This window comes from Crocodylus siamensis, chromosome 2 (genome assembly GCF_052110815.1).
Source record: "Crocodylus siamensis isolate JL-2025a chromosome 2, ASM5211081v1, whole genome shotgun sequence".
In the NCBI taxonomy this organism is placed as follows: Eukaryota; Metazoa; Chordata; order Crocodylia; family Crocodylidae; genus Crocodylus; species Crocodylus siamensis.
In genome coordinates, this window is record NC_143396.1 from 116,024,520 (window position 1) to 116,045,471 (window position 20,952).

At 42.3% G+C, this 20,952-nt stretch overlaps 1 protein-coding gene and 1 long non-coding RNA gene across 5 annotated transcripts in view; one reads left to right on the top strand and one right to left on the bottom strand.

Annotated features, from left to right (window-relative positions):
- Positions 1-20,952, bottom strand: part of SYNPO2 (synaptopodin 2) — a 143,283-nt gene that overhangs the window by 25,655 nt on the left and 96,676 nt on the right. The window contains exons 2-4 of one of the 3 annotated variants that reach the window (XM_090036640.1): positions 12,812-12,963; positions 5,713-6,524; positions 681-2,854 (exon numbers count right to left, since the gene is read on the bottom strand). In XM_090036640.1, the coding sequence (XP_089892766.1) occupies positions 681-2,854; positions 5,713-6,524; positions 12,812-12,963 (3,138 nt within the window). Of the gene's footprint in view, positions 1-680; positions 2,855-5,017; positions 5,103-5,708; positions 6,525-12,811; positions 12,964-20,952 lie in introns of those variants that run through there. The other 2 variants (XM_090036641.1, XM_090036642.1) reach the window with 2 other exon arrangements.
- On the top strand, positions 6,493-11,289 carry LOC149870653 (uncharacterized). 2 transcript variants are annotated; one of them, XR_016440805.1, is made up of 4 exons: positions 6,493-6,555; positions 8,364-8,497; positions 9,547-9,843; positions 11,026-11,289. It is a non-coding gene; the product is annotated as an uncharacterized LOC149870653 (long non-coding RNA). The 2 variants fall into 2 exon arrangements; XR_016440804.1 differs by having other exon boundaries at positions 9,547-11,289.

Genomic DNA, 20,952 nt, shown 5'->3' on the forward strand with positions numbered 1-20,952 from the left:
CTGTGAAATCACAGAGGGAATTCATGATTTTGGATCAGAGCTGATCCACATAACTTACAAATTAAGCTCCTTATTCTGCAATCCTGGGATGACCTTTGGTGCCAATGCAGAGTCTCATTGAAGCTAATGGGACTCCATGAAGACTCAAGGGTCCATCCGTGTGGATACATTTGGAAATCAGGGCCAGTACTATACTTATTTGGTATGCTATATTAGTAATAGATATTATTATTATTATTGTAAGGCACTTTTAAAATCTAAAATGAGTGGTACTTGAACCGTTGGGCTGTCAGAGCATGGATTTTCAAATAATTCTGAAGGCTATATTATGATTGTTTGAAATACAGGGGCCATTGCTCACTGCCACTTTTTGGTTGTGTTAAAGCATAAAACCTAGCGTCCTGCTTACTTAATACAATGGTATGCATCCATTTCTGGATGTTCCATGTACAAAAGTGTGTGAAAATATACATAAATGTGTTAAATTTTGTATCCATTTTGATGTGTTGCAAATATTCAAATGGACCCAATTTTGAGGTGATATGTTTGAAATTATTAAGTAAGCTTAGGACTGCTATTGACACTCCTGATGTGCCAGATCACCACTGCAAACAATTCATTGCAAGCAAAGTGAGTTGCAGCTACAAAATTTACTCTTCAATGACTGATGGCTTCCACACCTGAGCTGTGACACCAACTTTCTTAGCTGAAAACTTTGGCCTCGGAGCAGTAAGTAAAGAAGATGTGACTGATTCTGATTTAGAATATGTGGAGTGACCCACAGGTGCATAGGATTCATTTACTGGGGTGGAAACATTTGACTGGAACCACGGTTGTGTAGTATAGGCTGGTACAGAGTACACTGAAGATGCCTGGACATTAGTTGGAGAACCAGCATTGAGTGGTCTTGAAGACAGAACTTGCTTTGAGGCAGGCACAGGGCTGAACTTTGATTGCTTAGAAGCTAAGCCTTCCTTAGTATCAGAGGGTGGTTGAAAAGTAAATAAAGATGCATTAAGCTGATATGGCTGATGCTTCATTACTTCCAAAGCATTGAGAACTTTCTTAGGTTTTCTTTTGGTGCTTTTAGTAGCTGCAGTTGACTTAGACTGGGGTTTGGTAGCAGCAGGAGGGTAAAACGGGGAATGGATGGGATTATAAGCAACAGGTGGAGGTGCTCGAACATTAGATGAATATTTCCAAGAGGCTGGTAAAGACGGAGTTGGGGATGAGGCCCGTGCTATGTTTGCCTGCACAGTCTCCGAGTCTACCACATACTTCTCCATGCGAGATTGCCTTTTGGCAAACAACTGTGCTCCTTTCCCACTCAACGCTGGTGGCATCTCAAAGGCTGGCCCCATTCCTCCAGCAATTGGTGTGGTAGGTGTTTTAGGTGTATAATTCGGACTTGCTACTGCTGCTTGAGGCCCTTTAAAAGGACCCACTAGCTTAAGAGTACTTGGGGGTTGGGGAGGATGATGAGCAGGCTGGGGTGCTCTGACTGCTGGAGGACCCGCAGCTTGGGGTGAGTTTGGAGTTGGGAAGGAAGGAGGCTGGGTAGAAACCACAGCTGGAGGTGACCAGACTGGAGAGATGGGAGTTCCAGCAGTAGGAGAGACTTTGACTGAGGGCTTTGGAGCAACAGGAGGAGGGGTTTTTTGTTTGGATGCCTGGATCTGCATGAAATTACAAGCCTCTGCTCCCAGACTGAGGTAGTCTTCTTCAGGTCCTGATTCAAAGCCAGTTCCAGTACCTCGTTTGCCTTCTGCATGCTGTACAAGAGACAACAGGGCAGGGTTAGGACTCACTTTTGGGGGCTCCTTGAAAGTAAACATCGGCTTTGCAGTGCTTCTTCTCTTTGCCTCTTGTAAAATCCCAGTTCTTTTGGCTGGCACTGCAATCCTTTCATCTCTGGATGCTATCTGTTCTGTTGGTGACCACACCGCTGGTTGAACTCTGCTAGCCGCAGGAGCTGACACTGGTCTATATAAGGTGTCAGGTGGTGGGCTAACGGAGGAATAGGGAGGTGGTGCCGGTAGGTCTGAGAGAGGGCTAGTCACATTTCTTGTAGGTGAAAATGGTGCCGCTATTCGGTTCTGTACAGCAGGGAAGGGTTTAGCTGTTCTATTTAAAGAAGCTGCTTTCTGGGCTTCCGAGGACTGAAAAGAGATACTTGCCTCTGTTCCCCCAATGCCATTCTGTTGTACCATTTTGCCATGACTGTGGCCCATCTCTATGTAACTTTTGCTCACACAGCTCTTCATCCTTGACGGTTCCTCTTGTCTTGTGTGATAGGAAGCAGAGCTCATTTTTTGTAAGCTCTCTGTTGTGCTGGCTTCTCTTCGCTCCTCTGTGTGCACTGCACGTGCCTTCATCTCCTCTTGTTCAGCTGTGATCTGATCCATCCTCTGCCGTCTCTTTGCAAACATGAGGACCCCTTTGCCCTTGGTTTCTGGAAGGGCCTGCATCTCGTCTCCACTTTTTGATTTCTTTTCAACCTCAAGCAGACCAGTGTCCCAATCAAAGGTCACAACCTTGCCTTCGTTGTCAATGTCTGAGAAGAAATCTTCATCTATTTCTGACTCGCTTGTTCCAAGCAAAGTTACCTCAAAAGTGTTTTCTTTGTCACCTTCTTCACCTTCCCCTTCTTCCTCCTCGTCTTCGTCACGCTCTAGCTCCCCAGTGCCGTAGCTGACTAATGTGTATTTCCTGGCCCTTTGGCGACGCTTCTTGAACATCAACACCCCCTTGGAATTGGGGTTGGGAGCTGCAGTCAGCAGCAAGGCAATGCTTTTACATTTAGATTTGGCTTCTTTCACCTGCTTCTCTGATAGGCTCTCACTCCGGCGAAGCCCTGTGGAAAGAATGAAAGGACATGCTTAAATGAATATAGCCCACAGGACTATGACTGAGAAGGCAGTGCCCCTCCCCGGCATTAAATGTTTTTCTTCCTTAATACTTGGATTCTACATAATGCAGGAGCATAGGGAGGCCAATAAAATTAATCTTTCCCTATAGTACCAATTCCTTGGCATTCATTCCTTTCCTAGGCTATGCATATGCACACTGCAAAAGGTAGCACCACACAGAGATACCTGAGCTAGCTCTGTAGGACCTAACTTGAATGCTGGAAGCAGCACAGTGCTTCGCTAGGGCTAGTTATCCAGATGAGAAGCTAATAATGTGGCAATGCTGCTTCTGGTACCGTCAAACAACTAGCTCATTCAGAAATAGCTTGGATATTTGGAAGTAGAATAGTAAATAGACTATATAAATGGATGTTGCTTTTTTTTAAACATAAGCATAATGATTTCCTTATAGATGCATCTGTATTATATTTTGTAATTAATGATCTTTTCAACCATGTCAGAAAAAGGCAAGGAGGGGAATCCATAAACCAGACTTCTATTTTTTAATATAAGAATAGTAGACTCTTCTTCTATTAAAGACTGTTGTGGTTTTGCCATTACACTAGGGGACAGCATGATTGTTCCCATAGTTTTCACAATAAATTGTAAAAGACAATAGGACTGCACTTCAGCCAGAATTTCAACAGGCCATGTCCTGAAATCGTCTGATTGGTTCTTACTCGGCAAATCTTGTATTGAAGTCAAAGGAAGATTTATATCAGAGAGCGATCTTGAAAATATAATATCATAGAAGTCTTAAAGAAGTAAGGCTAGATGGGATCTCCAGAGGTCATTTAGTCCAGCCCTATGCCTGAGGCAGGATCATCCTTTTCCAAACCATCCCATACAACCATAATCTAAACTCTACGTAAGACTACCCTCAACCCTGACACAACATAGACCTAACACCCTAACCTGCCATAGATGAAGCAGGGGAAATACGGCAGCCAATGTCCTTCTTCTATAAGATGATATGCATAAACTGCATAGTCCTTATTTCTGTAAGACTTTCCATTGGTTTCAAATGGGGCTAGTCCCACCAGTGCAGGTGGTTCTTATAGCACATTTGCAGAATCAGTATCTAAGTTTCTGTAGCAAGGAATAATTTAGATCTTTTTCACAGTACTTTTAGTTTGTTTGAATCAGTCTTGAACCGATAGATTTGAAAGATGAATCAGGTTCCCTGCTTGATTAAATGTACTCTGATTATCATTTTCCAGTAGCTACTTCTGTTGAAGGAGTCAGCACTTCACAATACTCAGTCAGATATAATTTAGCCTTAAATACTGAATGATGGCTTTTTGCTTCACAAAATAAGCAAACTGTACATGCCCTGGTTCTTCTGTCTCAAGCACATTATGTATCTTTGGGTGTCAAAGGAACCTAGAGCCCTAGATAAGTCTTTACAAACCCTTCTATAATCAAATATACATTTAAACTGATGTTTAAATCCTCTATCAGTGGTACCCAAAGCACTATATGACCTGTCATTTGATTAAAAATAATTTCAATATTATAGTCAGAGACAAAAAAGGCAAAATACTTCTTGTTAATGAAGCATATTAATACAGGTACATTTTGTCATACAACATACACTTTGTTCTGTCTTACTTAGTGTTCCCTACCATGTTATTTCTTTGCCTTATTAGACAACCAATGCAACACAAGTAATTCATTATAGAACTGGCAGGCACAGTCCCACAGTTGCTGCTAACTTCTCTGCCAAAATGTAAAGCATGTGCACTCTTCTTTTATGCTCCATTTAATATGCCATAAATATGCGGATTACATACGGACACTTAAAGCATAAGTAACAGCTTAATCCACATGCCAGTAGGGATACAAATGGTTATCATTCTAAAAATATGCTCACAGAGGAATTAGCAATGGGTTAGCAGACTTATTCCAACACTGCATATAAAATAGCTCATTGCTGCAGTATATCATTGCACACATTCAAGCCCCTTTGCCATATTGCGATTAAATCCCTGAACAGGCTTCTTAACATTGTTGAAAAAGAAAAGTCGTTAAAAATGACTCAAATAAATATATGCATGCATGTATGCATATATGTACATTTATACTTCAGCAGCATTGAATTTACTCACATTTTCAGTTAATTTTTGGTTAAACCCCTTGTATAGATTTTGAGACTGACCTCTGGGTATGAAAGGCAAAAAATACTAAGTTCACTTTACAGTCTAGAGAAGACTTACAAAACTGAAAGGATCATATAACTGCCCAGTAGTACACATGCTGGTGTCTGTCAAACTCACTTCTGCAGGCATCATCAAGCTTCCCTACCAGCCTTTTTTATTCTTATCTCCTTTTAACAGCAATAGTGTGGCTTTGATTTTTTTAAGATGTGGATGATGATACACAGTTTTGGCTATACGTGGAGAAATCCAGAGCATCCAGCTATGTGCAAGACATGACCGTGCTTTTTTGTTAACATTCTACAAATTCCCATTGTAATTTACATTAGAAACACAGCAGAACGCACCTCACTTCGGCATGGCAAGTGCTTTTGGACAGCATGTTACATTGTAAAGAAGCAATCTACTCCAGCCAAGTTAGACAGCCCTGTTAAACCATGGTCTGGCTTCCATGCAGCTTAAGAAAGTACTTGAATTTAGAATAGAAATATCAATTCCAAAAAAAAGGAAGGAAAAAGAATTTTTAAAAAAGAGAGAAATAAACCCTCTTAAAATTATTTGTTAGAGCTGACTGCATTCTGAAATGATGTTTCAAGTTACAAAATGTTCTCTCAAGCAATGCAAATGATAGTATGTGACATACTTACTTGAGTGCCTTGCCCTGTGCTTTAGAGGTTTGCTGTGATCCCTTTCTGAGTGCTGGTCGTCTTCTCCCTGCTCTGTGCCTTCTGATGAGATTCCAAAGGAGACTACGGAAGGAGGTGCTTCTGACTGCCCTCCTTCCACTTGAGAATCAACACACCCCTTTTCAGCTCCAGACCTGGATACTTCCTTCTCCCTGTCAGTGCAGTCCAGGATCACTTCCACCCTGGTGAGAGATGGCTCTCCTGCTTCTGCCCCTTGGCTCGTCTTGACCTCTTTGCCACTAGCAATCTGGAATACTTTGCTTGACCACTGGACATTGCCTGCTTTTTCACCCAGAGGGACTGCAGTTACAGAGCTAGTCCCATCTTGTTGCACGCTGGGTCCTGTTTCTGAAGGGCTACATTTTTCAGTTCCAAAGACAGTTGCAACAGGAGCACTGGTGTCCTTGTGCCTGTCATGTGAGAGGGACAACTGCAGCTCTAGCAGAGCACCCGGCCTTCTTTCTTCTGTCTTGTCTCTGAAAGCAGCCCCATCTGTCAAGAGTACTCTGGAGGTTTCTATCACTTTAGGAGTAATTTTATGGCTCTGGGCTGTCTCCTTTTCTTGTTTTCTCTCAAAAAAATTCATGTCACTTTCTTCTGCTCCATGGTGAGCTGCACTGTGTATCCCTGTGATGTAAAATTCCTGATGGGGCATTTGCCTGGTTGTGCTGATTTGCAGTGTGGTGCTCTCTCTATAGTCCTCGTTTTTTAGGTTATCCTGTTTTCCATTTTCTGTTTCAGGGCTCAAGGTTTCATTTATTCCACTGGAGGATCTGCATGTACACAAAACATTAATTCAAAACAGTAAGTTTCTGGAAGAACTACTATACAAGGAATTTTTGTGCTTAAAGGGGAGTGAGTATTATGTTTTCCTCTAAAATTACCCTCTATACCAGCTATAAGGTTCTTCAAATAACAGAATTTCCTCACTGTTTAAACATTTAAAATAAAATGGTCTTTGTACCACCCTAAACAACTTGAATGAACCATGGAATAAACCTGCAATAATGTTACTATAACCCTTCCATATGGAATCTTTCACCTGTCCAATGTAATTTTAAACCTAATGCAGTTTTACAGGTACTCTCCTTAACAGAAGGGTATGATGTTTCTAGACATAGGCTTTTATCATCCTAGATTTCTAGGGTCTATGCTTTTTCATACAACATGACTGAGTGTAAAAACTGATTTTGCACAACACAAAACACTAAACTGTACTTGAATTCAGCGCTTGTTACTCCTAAAGTATGCAGTATTTCACTTGCACACAATCCCAGTCCCAGAAAAGAGGTAGCATGTGATAGACAGTAGGAGAGGAATACATTCCAACATATATATTTATAAGGGAATTTCTTTATCATTAAACCTATCTGGCATACAATAGTTATACTTTATGGGTCTGATTCCACCACTTGTCTAGATGAGCCCAGGAAAATAGAGCTGGAAGGGATCTCAAAAAGTCATCTAATCCAGCCCTCTGCTCTAGGCAGGATTGTCCCTGACTAGACCATCCCAGCTAAGTGTCTATAGGATCATAAGAAACTAGCTTGAGAAGAGCTGCTGAATACCTGCAACTCTCACTGAAGTCAATGGATGCTAAGTGTGCTCAGCGCTGCACCTGATTAGCTCATGCATTTAAATGAGAACTTTCTGATGGGTGATCTTTAAACCTTATACACGCACTTTTTCCCACACAGTTACCTCCCTCACCCCTCTCCCCATTCGCGGTTCCTTTTTTGGTTTTATAAACCTTATTGTACTTTCTGCATCCCCTCCTTGGAGTTGTTTGCCAAGGTTGCATAGCAATCATTTCAGGAGACACCCTTTCAGTACAATATCCCATAGCAACATACTAGTTAAGATTTCCATTTGGCTACAATATAGCAAAACTTCTCATTAATTAATAAAAGCAAAAGATGTCTTAGTGGATAACAAAGTATCAAGTACTGAAACAGGATTTTCAAATCATAAGGAAACCCCTGTTGCTCCATAGCAGTTAGATATGTTGCAAATAAAAGCTAGAAAGAACAGCAGAAGATAAACTGGGAGGAGAAAAATCAGCCAGTGTAATGAAGATGCCTTAATATCAGTCACATTTATAGTTGTTCAGCCTAGTGATTGCATGCATCAAACTGGAACTGTCTCATGTAAGAAACAATGCCTAATGTATTAAACAACATATGGGCTACATAAAGGTCAGACAGCTTTTAATTTAGGAAGCCCTGCGACTGTAGCTGGATTCTATCATATTAAGCTATTTGGGCCATCAATTGTACTGCTGCTGAGTACAGATACATTGCAGGAATTCATAAACATTTCCTTGTAAGATATAAGAGGGCGGGGGAGTGAACATTTCCTTGTAAGATATAAGAGGGCGGGGGAGTGAGAGAGGGGTAGCCAGCTAAGTGTTAACCTTTATTGGTAGCTCAGTGACTGTGGGTATACAAGAGAGAAAGATTTCCACCTTAAAAGGCCCTTGCTACTTATACTTATATTTACACTGTTTATAGACATAAATGTATGTCTGTGTGTCAAGCTGTAAAGTACTCCTGTAAAGTACTCCTTCTGATCATTTTGTTATGTTTCTCATCTTATTTTATCAACTTTTTTAGTTTTGTTTCAGGTCTGCCCACATCTGAAGGACTGTTAGGAGCTCTGGTTGCCCGGATTTGCCTGGAGTAATGGCAGAGCTGTGTGGGATCAGCACTGCAGAATCTGGCCTTGAGTGGTGCTCATGCCATGAAAGGTGCACGCTGAGCATCTACCACACTTCTTTCCACCAAAACCGTCTGCCTATTTTTAGATCCTTCCATTCTCTATATGCACTGGAAACTACTAACCCATGATGTCTGAAAAGGAAGCCACTCTTACTGCTTCTTTGGCACCTCCCTCGAGAGGTTTTGTGAAAAGTCAGTAAGGTGTTCCTTTCATGTAGCCTCTGCAGAACAGCTGCCACTTTGGGCCTCTTGTCTCACCTCTCCCACCTCTAGCCATTCTCCAGGGTTTTTTTGACTGGGGAAAGGAAAGGGCTAATTCAAGAAAACTAATTCTCATGTACAAGGCAGCAAGATACCTTTCTCTAGCCTTTGAAGGCCAAGTACCATTTTAGAATAAGACATAGGGTGGGATTTTCAAAACTAGCTGTGTTAGTCTAACTTTGCTCCCATTAACTATAATTAGAAAGCAATGGCTTCAAGTGGAACAGGTTTAGGCCAGTGCTGAATGTCTTTAAAAAATCCCACCTTTGGTATAGCAACTTAGGACCAAATCCAGTGCTTCTTGAAATGAAAAAGAGGGTGCCAGAATGCAAAGACCATGGCTGAAGTGCAATCTTGATTAGGCATCATATTCATGTTATAACTTATGCTTCCCAGATAACAGTTGCCTCTTAAAAAGGGGAGAAGGGTCGCTTTCTCTGTTGCTTAGGGCAGATGTGAGGTTGCTTACTGGCTGCCTCAGAAAATCCTTGGATATGTGGGGAAGGAAGGCAATACCCTTGCAGACTCCTACAAAACCATAGTCGGAGTTGGTCAGGGAGGGAGGAGTCCCTCAGTTTTCTTTGCCATGCTGAAGACACCAAGAGTGAAGAGTAGGGAGGGAGAAACTCTTGAGTGGGACAGAGTTTGGTTGAGGAAAGGAAGTTGAGCAGATTGCTATGCAGTGTGAATTTCTTCTGAACATTTTGTGTCATTCTTAAAAGGTGTGACTAGATATCCCTGGCAGTCCTAGGGATTTCATGCCACACAAAAGTTATGCAATAAGCCAATATTGTTTTGTTTTGCATTTGCTTTACAGGTTGATGTCTCATCATCTCGATGCATTAAGATAAAGCCAATAAATTTTGCTGTTGTGTGTTGACTACAGTGGGATCAGGCTGTTGAAATAGTTGTCAGCAGCAGTGACCATGAGTGGCAGTCTCTAGGGCCAGTTGTACAGTTGTAAAAGAATGCACGAAGTCACCCATGAGATCATTTCTGAAAGTCTGCTTCTACCACTCACATCATGAAGTAAAAGAATAAGAATGCAGATATCATATGGAGGGTCACTCATGATATATTTACTTATCCCGAAACAAGAACGACACCACAGCAGGTAAGCCATGGTCCTCAGCTGTCGGCATTCCAGTGATCTATTCATTCAAGCTGGTTCAGTTAATTAGTCAGCTCAATAAAACACAAATTGAGCATCCTGCTGTAGCATCAGAGGAATCTCCCACTCAGGGTAGATTATAGCTTTGAACTACAGGGTAGATGGAAGAGTCCCAATACAGAGCATGGGGAGCCCACAGATGACTTCTGCAGTACCAGTGCAGAATGCTGCTCAGAGCCAGAGGGGAGAACATGATGGAACAGGGACATTTCAGCCTTTCTGTGGGTGCTGCTCTGTCAGCAGGTACAGAGGAAGCATGGAAAGAGCCTTATCTTCATCTTTTCAGACCCCTTGTAGGAGAGGTAATATTGATGGCAGCATTAGTTCAGTGCAAAGGCTACATCCTCTGCTTGAACTGTGGCTGGTCCCTTCACAGAGGGGCAAGAAGAGGAGGTTCTCTGGGTAATGGGTATATTCCTCCTTTTATTATCTCCACAGACTTTACACTGTATATCAGGAAGACAGCGGGAGCATCTACAATGTCATTAATGCATCATAGTTACTGCACATTTAGTTTAGTACTTGGTTAACCAGGTACTAAATCAAAGTGCAATAACTTGTGCTACTGTGCAGTAACACTGGCACATGGCTTTTAGTGATACTTAATGCACAGTAGCTTAATACTACTGCACAGTAGCATATAGCACAGTTTTTGCATGGCATGCTACTGCACAGTGTTATTAGGCTGCTGTGCAGTTAGCATCTTGAGTAGACATGCCTAGCAAGACTTAAGGTAGCCCAAGTTGGAGATCTACTCTTTCTGAAATTGCTTCATTTGCAGCAAAGGTAGATTTAGGAAAATTCTTCTGGTTTTGTCCTATCTTTACTATAAATGATACTGAAATGTGAGTGTGTACACTGCACATGGAACACAATTACAAAACCTTCATGAAATGACAAATATTCTGACAATAGAGGTGGTTAGCAGTGTTAGTCTGAAATCAGGCAGAAATGTGGGGCAGGGTGGGGCACCTGGTTAGGCTAGCCTATCTTCTGCTATTCTGATAACAGCAAATACTTTTATACAGGCCTTTTCTCTGTAAAAATCAAATGTTTTTTCAAAGAAAAATAAAGGTAATTATCACCACTCTGGATAGAGAAATTAAGTTAAATTATTTGCTTCAGGTGTCAGTAACAGAGACAGAAACAGAAGAAGAATTAGAATACATTGGCTGTGTCATGTCATCTTCACCAAATATCTTTACACCATGCTCTTGTCATGTATAAAGCCTTTGTTCTTTTCAAGCCCTCAGATTAATTGAGTGATACATGTAATAAGTAGAGGGGGCATTATATGCCTTGTTCTATCAGTATTTTTGGACACCAAAATATTTAATGAAATCTGTGCCTCACTTCCCTAGCTGTCATACAGGGATAATAAACCTTTCTTACCTCCAAGGGGTTTTGTGACAATAATTACATGAATGATTGTGGCGTGTTCAGACACTATGTTAGTGGGGGCTTTCTAACTATGGAGGATAAATAAACCTGCACCATTAGAAGACTGAACTTTGAATCTGTGCCTCCTATGTAACTGAACTGTGCTTTGTGAATGATGAAGTTCTCCTTAAGCTTAGGAATTCTATCATCCTTTATATGCATAAAGTAGGAGGCAAATTACTGATCCTAAATATATAACTACTGTATCTGCCTGAATATAAGATGAGCCTGAATATAAAATGGCCCTCCCAATAATTAGACTGTATATATCGAAAATTGATACATTTGTTATAATTATCCACATATAGAACTTAAGTATTGGAAAGCTGCCTTATATCCCCACCTCCAGTACTACAGCAGGGAAAGCAGTGACTGGAGGGATCGGGTGCACCCCTTGGCATCTGCTTCACCCACTTCTTTCCCCTGTTGTCCTCATGCCCCCCCTGCTACCTGTATCTCCCCTACCCCCAGCTCTCCACAGCCTGTGACCATCCCCCACTCTCCCCAGTCTCTGCCTCTTTCCTCCAAACTCCTCCCAGTCTCTTCCCCTTCCCCCCCACCCAACTCCCCAGTCTCTGCTCTTCCTCTCCCCTCCTGTTCCCTGTACTGTGAGATGCTGGTTGAGCTGCTCCATCCCAGAGCACAGCATGGAGAAGCTGAGCCCTTGCCTGGCCAAGCAGTGGTATCAGTGCTGCAACTGGCCAGGCAGGGGAAGGAGTTGACATGTGCTCCATGCCCAGGAGAGCAGTGGTGTAGCAACAAAGTTTAGCCCCTGGGGCAAAGCCTGCAGCAGCAGCCTGTCTTCACCCTGTGTATAGATCTGGGGGGCACCCCCCCCCAAGCTTGCCTGGGACTGCACGCAGTGGTGGAAGCTGCCTTTCCGCTATCCCCGCGCCCGCCCCAGATGAGCCGCTTGCAGCTCTGTCCCACTCCCCGCCCCAGCTGGGCAGCACCTGTTGGCACCCCTTCATTTTGGTGCCCCGGGCAGTTGCTCTGCTCAATGCCTCCCCTCCCACCACCTTGCTACAGTACAGCAGGAGAGACCCCAGCCCCGAGCCAGAGCTGAGCTGTGCCTGACAATAAGGAGGAGAGAAAGGGGTGGGAAGGGGGCAGAAGGTGCAGAGGAGAACTGGAATGGGAGCCAGAAGGCTGTTGTGGGTCTGACTGCCTCTGACCCTGGCTCAAGAGGGTGCTCTACTACTGCTCACCCCTTCTGCTTTGTATGTGAATATAAGACAAGGGGCTTTCTCCCCATGCTGATCGGTGGGAACCTTGTCTTATATTCAAGTAAATATAGTAACACAACAACATACATAACTATATAACTAGTACAACTACATACGTAACTACATAACGAATACAACTCCAATTAAGTAGGAAGTCCATACAATGAGCACGTATGCTTCCCCATGTTCCTGCATTGTGTTCAGCGAGTAGAATGTGTGCCAAAGCATTCTGCAGATTCCTTTACCTTTTGATAAGCATCTGGAGGGAATCAGCTAGGTCTTCCATAAGACTAATAACTTCAGAATATGTTAAGTCTGCACAGGACTTGCCATTGATTGATACTACTTCATCTCCCTCACACAGCCCAGCCTTGGCCGCCTTGCTCTTGTTGCGAACCTGAAATGAGTAAAAAGCAAATTAAATTCAGAACTGCAGAGTAGGTGTTCAATTGAGAATAACAGCAGCTTCACCTCAACCTTGTTTCAGTATGAAAAATGGACCAGTTATTTGACGATTATTCATTGTACAGCAGCACCGAGGCCCTGCATGCTAGGTTCTGCTTTGGCAAAAAACAACAAAATAATATCTGCTCTTGCAAGTTTACAATCTACCTGTAAGGCAGGATGCATGTGCACAAAACAGGACTGGTAGTTTAGGAGAATGAGTTAACAGTAACATGAACATAGTTTATCGGAAAAGGGTAAGTCTTAGCTTGTCCCTTGCCCAGCTAATGAAAGGCTACCAGAGGCTCATGTTTGTAGACCAGTCAAATGACAGCTGCTCCTCACTCAAGGCACAGCCACACAAACAAGTTATCAGGAGGCAGAGGATGGAGTTTTACAGCATATCAGCTATTCCATGGTAATTGCTCATAGACATGCTCTTGCCCCATGACAAATATAAGATAACCAATAGTAGCTTGCCTCGCAATGAAAGGGATGCAAGCTTCCATGAGTTAGGGTAAAAGCAAGTTATGTGGCCAGTTACTGAAGAGCTGGTAAGTTGTCAATCCCTGCTGTCTTTTACTTTGCAATGATTTGTTCATGTGGCTATGTCCTATATCTCATTCGGGATCCTCAGGGTACAATACTTGGCTGCCATTTGACTTCAGTAGGTGCTATGTATACTCACCAGGACACTTTTATTCGGATGCATAAACAGTAAATTAAAGTGCCAAACTATGAACATCCAAACTAAATCTTAAATCCATATTTAGTCATCGAAAGAAGCAGCTTGATTCTCAGAAGTGCTGAGCACTTACATGCTTCCACTGCAGTCAGTGATTTCCCATTATGGTTTTAAGCTCCCCTCTCCAAGAGCAAGACCAAATCTATCAAATTCTCACTCAAGCATCTTCCTGCACTGCTTTGCTTCTGCTGCCTCAGCCGTCTTTCCATTTCTAGCACAACGTTAGGATGATAGCCAGTTTATGACAACCAGAGACTTCTTCAGGACCACTCAAAGTATGCTATACAGTTGATTGCTATTTTTAAAGTACATATTTGGCAACCAGTATATTATATTAACCAGGATGTTTGCAAGACCCTATTATACAATAACACATGCACACAAGAGGGTTGTCATGGGAATTTTTGCTCTGTCTCTTCTCCATACTGGGTTAACGATTTCAGCCTTTATACTGCATTATTACATTGTGCTATATACACACAATACATATTCATAATAATCAATTACCCCATTAGATTTTTAAAAATATTATCATATGAGTGAGCACAGTGATATAGGTATATATTATTCCCAAAACATCTATTTGTTAATTCTGCATATAGGTATTTAATATATTCAGTGCCATAATGGGCATGTTTACACGTGTGCTTTACTGCACAGTAGACTAACTTGCCACGAAGTAAAGTATCACTGTCTACTCACGTATGACAATTAGGCCAGCGTAGACTAACTTACTGTGCCATTGTATAGTCCCATTAGACACAAGTACTATCTGACAGTGAAGTAAATTACTGTACATGTACACAGTACATGTAGAAGAAAACACACATGTAGAAGGTCATGTCCTGATTAGTTTACTTTGGTTCAAATTATGCCGAAGTTTATTCAATCACATTAATTGCACATGTGGACATGCCCAGTGTCAACTTCATTGATTCCAGTGCTGTTACTTCTGATTAACTCTGGTGTACTGGAGCCACTAGTTGCTGAGCTGCTATACAGGAGCCTATTTTTGGAGCCAATTCTGGAAGATTTCTTGAACTCAGATGATATTTGAAAAGAAGAGTGAAACTATAATCCTTTCACTGAGGTGAGCCATTCATTTGCTAGCTTAAATTTATGAACATCCATTTGTCACAGTATGGCCTTCTAGGCAATGAAGAAATAGTAACCCAGTGCATAGCATCGCCAGCTACTACCTCGCGGAAGAGCTAACATTTACAAATATGGAGTGGTATGCCACAGTGTTTATATTTCCCTAGCAGGGCTATAAACATCTTTGCAGTTTGGGAAAAAATGATGGCTTAGATTGTCTTTAGGATGTTTCTCTGCATGGATGAACTTGCATTTATTTGTGTTCCTGTTGTTTAAGATGTGACGAGCATTTCCATTAATAATTTTAAAAGCAATGTGGGGCTACATGTACATATTTATTGTTGTTGTTAGAAACAATTTAAATTGACAGCTTGAAAATGCAGAACATTTACTATCAAAACACAGATATTCTGGAACAGAATTTATGATGTTTCCTCTATGGAAGTAAAGATGGATGCCACGGGAAATCTTCTGTTTGTGTTTGTTTATTACATGCCTGACAATTTGGTTAATGAGATATGGAATTTGTCACGTCTCCTATGGGTTACCAGCATGAATCTGGCACAGATCAGCAACCGTTCCCCTTTTTCTAAGCTTTGACTGGTCACCTGTTTGAAGTAAGTAAGGGTTTGCATAGTGGCGAAGGATCCGTATCACCACCCGGCCATTATAGGTACTACCATGAGATTTTTAATCAGGTTTCTCGGCAGCATTAAAACTAAATGGAGACAGACAATGAATTTCCTCTTGTGCCCTAAGAAAGGATCCCTTCAAATCATGGATGAGGACTACTGGCCCAAGTAAGTGGGAATTTTCTATTTTCCTTCTTGTGTTTTACCTCTCCTGTTCCGTGATCCCTTCCCCCAGCCTGCTCCCCCCTGCTATCCAGGCCAGGAAGGTCTGAGCACCTCTTGGTGAACTGCCCAAAGCTTGCAACTTGAGGAGTGATCAGACCTTGAACAGAGAGTCTCATTCCCTTGCAGCATACATAAATAGAATCCATCTTCAGGGCAACACTGCGTCTCATCATACCTAACTCTTCTGACAGCACTTCATTTCTTATCTATGATGGGGCATGCTTCCTGTCACTTACAGCAAACATGACAGCATTCCCCGCCCCCCCCCCCCCCCGGCCCCGGTATGCTTTTACCAATACAGCTGTATTTCCTTTGTTGATGAAGTATTTTAAATGTCTATAACATAATCTTCCATTCATGCCGGAGAAGGGAGTTTCTCTCCTCCTGTCCTTTACCTCCCAATCCAAACCTGGTTTTGTTCATTCAGATGAAGTGCAGTCTCTCCTGTTGGTTCAGTGGCTTTTTTCCCAGCCTCTGCCAGCTGCAAACAACATCTACTGTCTCTCTGCTCTCCCCAAACCTCTCAGCTCTCCTCAGTAAGAGATCCCTGCTGAAGCTAAGGGGAAGAGAGCAGCTAACTGCAGTGGAAAGAGACAGCTGGACAGCCAACAGCAGTATGGTAGCCTGAGCACAGAATAACCACAGTAGCTTTGCACTGCTCTAACCTTGGGACATTGGACCCATTGGATCAGGACCTTTGTTATCCATAACAGGGCCAGTCAGAAAAGTTCTGCTTTTTGTTCTCACTGACAATTTCTAGGAATATGGAAATAAATTATCATCATCCAGGTTTTTAGACAATGACCTATTATTGACACCCCTCCGACTTCAGATTTCAGGTTTCTGGTTTTCTAATGAAAGACCAAATTTTTTTCCAGAAAGGCAGTCATTTCCTGCTAACATTTTTGTTTCTGCTAACATTGTTTTGGTGCGAAAACCCCCTACAATTTTCCCATCAAAAACCATTTAAACAAAAACACTTTTTGCAGCCTATGAGAAAACAGAGGGCCGTTTTAAACTGTTGCACAGTTAACACTAAGGAGCCTTCATATGGGTTTTGGGTATGCAGAGATAAGACTCATGCCCATATAAAACACAAGAGATTTCATCAAAAGCATTGATACCTTGAGTTGTATTCATATGAAACCAGTACAGCTTACTCCCTCCTGGTTTATTTTAGATGGTTTTCAATCCCTTGTTCTGTCCCTACCCCCTTTCATGTGTGGCCCTCTCCTTTTAGGCTATTGTTTTTTAAGGGAGTTGAAAACCTCCTTCCTTTAGTGCTAGGGAAACTTCTGTTCTAATTTTAAAGACCCACTTGCTTCTCAGTGTTTGCACTTTTGATGTGAAATTGTCACTGCCGCAGACTGTGCTGAACCTGTCTAGACGCCAGCTGCTCTGCTGGAATATTCGAGCACTTCTTTCCTCGCCTTTGGTGTGATCTGCATTGCCAGGCATGAAAGTTCTGCCGCCTACGTATAGGATTCTCTTTTTTCAGTGATATTGTGTGTGCTGATTACTACTTCAGCTTGCCATATTATTTCTTCACATTACGAAATTACCATCATTTAACAATGAAACATCAGCATAAATATTTATCCTGAATTCTGAAATTTTGAAACCTTGCCAGTTCATTATTTTTGTGTTAGTCTAAACAGCTGTACAGTACAAAGTATATGCAATTTTCACGAGATAAAGCTTTTTTTTTTTCTCATACAAGACTGAAGTTAGGCAAAAACAATGCTGTATTGAACTTGCACAGTGCTGGGTAAACTATCTTCTGAAAGTAAACACAAGACTATGCAGATTCATTTTAATTTGCCTCAGTACTTTCTTCTTTATATAATATGCTGGTTTGGGCATCGCTCTTCTTGGAAGAGTTTAATTATAGAACATAAAGAATGGCTCTGGATTATTTGGACAGTTTTGCTAACTTGTCTATGTAACCTTTTTCTGCCCTTGTGCACTGTGCAGTAAAAATGGACCACTTCTTGTGTCTGAATAATTCAACTTGTGGTGATGAATTACTGAAAACCACTCTTGGTTAAAGGATAATTGTAAGTATTCCCCATTTTCATCAGAATGTGCCTGTTTCTATGGGCCTGGGAGGCTTAGATTTATCTTGCACAATGGTAGGTATTTTTCATTTTTTCTCACAACCCAATTTTCTCACAGATGCATCAAGAAGCAGCTGAAATAACTGTCTTCTACCATTCTTTTTAACCAAGTGAAAGTTGTCTACTCCTTTGCCAGCCTATTTACTTGTTCTTAGTATACCTTCAGGTCTAAGGGGAATCATCCAGTCAGCACAGTGCAAGCCATAAAATCTCACTATTTGATTCTTGCTTCAAGCCCATGATTTCCAGTAGAGCTTGAGCACATTTTTTAGAATGACATTCAATCTTAATTTCAAGATTGCAAGTGATGCGGAACTGGCCACATCCACGGGCAGATTTTGCAGAAAGCAGATATGAGAACAGCAGCTAGTGATGTAGAGGTGGCTGCACCTCCACCCCAAATCCTCAGCACAACCGTGACAGCCAGGCTACATTGCAGGAGTAGCAGCCAGGAACTATTTAAATCCCTAAATTAGTTAAGAATTTTCCCCGTTCTTGATGCCCCCTCCCTTCTCCTCTATGCTTAAGGGCACCTCCCTTTCTATTCTCTGCCTCTCTTGCTCACTGCTGCTACTGTTTGCAGCAGCTCCAGGGGTAGGGGGAAATCCAGGGCTGTTCCTACCGCCCTCAAGCTGGGCTTTGTAGGGAGCCCAGCTTAGCAGGGGACAGCAGCAGCAGCAAGGAGGTGACAGGTTCCCTATTCCTGTGCCAGGTCTCAGGTTGGTAGGGAACCCTAGGGGTACCAAGAAGAGAGGGTGAATCCACCCACTGCCACCACTGCTGCTGTCCCAGGCTGATTTGGGCTCTCTGGGCAGCCTGGTTGAAGCAGACCAGGAGCAGCTCTGGAGTTCCCCCTACCCCAACCCCTAGATTAGCCAGGGAACAGCAGCAGTAGTGGGTTGGGGAAGGAGGGAATGGGAGGGGAGAGGACATACAGCTGAGCACAGATAATTCTTACCTGCTGATACTTAAGAGTGAGTTATTCTTAATTGTTCTTGTCTTAAACACACTAAATAAATTAATACTTCTAAAAGGCTCTGAATGTATGAAAGTTTTCCAAATCTTGAATCATCCTGAACCCTTGCTAATTTGTCAACATCCTTTATAAAAGGATCAGACATTTAGACTGAATAATATGATCAGAGTTGGTTCTTCAAATATACTGCTTATTCTGCCTTTGGTCAAAGATTAAAACAAATCTCTTATTTTGAATACATGATTACCTGATTTTAAAATAATCTAAAAGTAGATATAGCTAAATATGGTTATGGGTATGGCTTGTCATATAAATGGTTATGGATTGAGCCTGATTGTCATCCTGCATAAAAGAAGAAAGAGGCTAAGAGAGTGACATTTTAAAGGGTGACTAGAAAAGGGGTTGAAATTACAGGCAAAGACACTGTTCCTTGTTGTTTGATTCCTGCTTCATCTGAGGAAACAGGATTTCATCAAAGAAACATCTGAGTTCTACCTCCTAACTGTGGAACAACCCAGAGGATCCTGAATTTATGGAACACCACTTGGATTAAAAAGGAGTCACAAAAATCTTTGGCCAAATTTTTCAGAGGAGCAGTTAGGCACCAAACTCTTATTGCCTTTCAATGCTGGGAAGGGTTGGTGCCTAGTTTTCTTAGGCTGTTTTGAAAATCTCAGCCATACAGTGCCTGTACATGAGCATGGAGGCTGTAATTACAGTGCATTGGAGTAGACTTGATTAAATGAGTTTGCTGGAGTGTGGTAATCCAGCAGATGGTGGTGGGGGCACTTGAACTAAAGGTTGTTTGACAAGTTTAGTTTAAGTGGCCCCACTGCCATTTTAAAGCATGAGGACAGTGATAGACACACTGCTGTGGTGCTTTAATTAGAGTGGCTCTCCGACCCACTCTTATTAAAGCGCCACCCCTCCCTGGCCCCAGAGCAAGTGTAAAAGTGCCCATAAAGTTCAATTGCCCATGCTCCAGAACTACTTAAGGAAGCCGATTGACTTGCATATAAGCAAAACTCTGCCATAAGAAAGCATAGTAGACTACAAGAACTCTTCTTTCTTTTTTTTTGTAGAAGCTTCAGAATAAAGAAAAGGGTCATTTAATTTCATATGATACTTGCTGAAAGTCACCTTATTTAGGTGGCATAAATGGCAGGTCCCTATTTATAACAATACTAATAGAGCTTTAACCACAGGAATACTGCTGATTGCTGGAATAATTAAGGTCCGTTACATGAATGGAGTCAAAGAATACCGAGCAGCGTAAATATAGATGTAAGTATCCTAAATCTAAATGTAAGCCAATCAAACATCTGATTTTTTGCTAAAAAGTGTTCCAGTAACCACAATTAATGTCATAGATACATAGGTTAGGTACAGACATTGTACATAAACTGGTATAAGTGACCAGAAACCAGTCTAAACCTGTAACAGAACAGAAGTTCAGAACACATAGACTGGTTTCAAAATGGCAGAACCTGGTATAAGACCTGGAGGGATGTAGTATAAGATTTAATCAGTTTCGGTTAGAGCCATAGGTGAGGTATAGGTTGGGTACAGGAGGGCACCCCAGCCCTGAGCCTGGAAGCTGGGGGGCATGGATCCTGCATGGCAGGGGGTTCCACTCCCCCCCATCCCCACCCCCTGATTTCCAGTGCATCAGACAGCTGCACAGCCCCAGCCTTGGCTCCCCCAGACTGAAGCCAAGAGCCCCAGACTGGAGCCACTGGGCACCCATGTGGTGGGAGCTCCATTCCTCTCCAGCAGCCCCCTCTGACAGACAACAGCTGGCAGGTGGTGGGGCTGGTCTGGGACCTGCTGACCAATCAGGGCTGTCCAGCTGCTTGTTTGCTGTCTGGACTCAGAACTCTTTGGCAGCCTCTTGTGAGTGTCCCCAGCCCGCTGGCCTCTGCCAGTGCTGACCACCTCTGTGCCCACCCTGCAAGGGTGAACATGAGTACTGTTTGCTCTCAAACTAGTCTAGGGTGCTCAGAAAAAGCTGTAAAAGTTAGTGTGAATCCATCTTGGCCTTTTTGAAACTCTGTACCTAGTTTAGGGTCACTGGCTAGGTACAGACTTTACATTTAATGCACTTTAAGTGAACAGAAAGCACTTTACAGCCGTAACAGAACTGATATTTGTG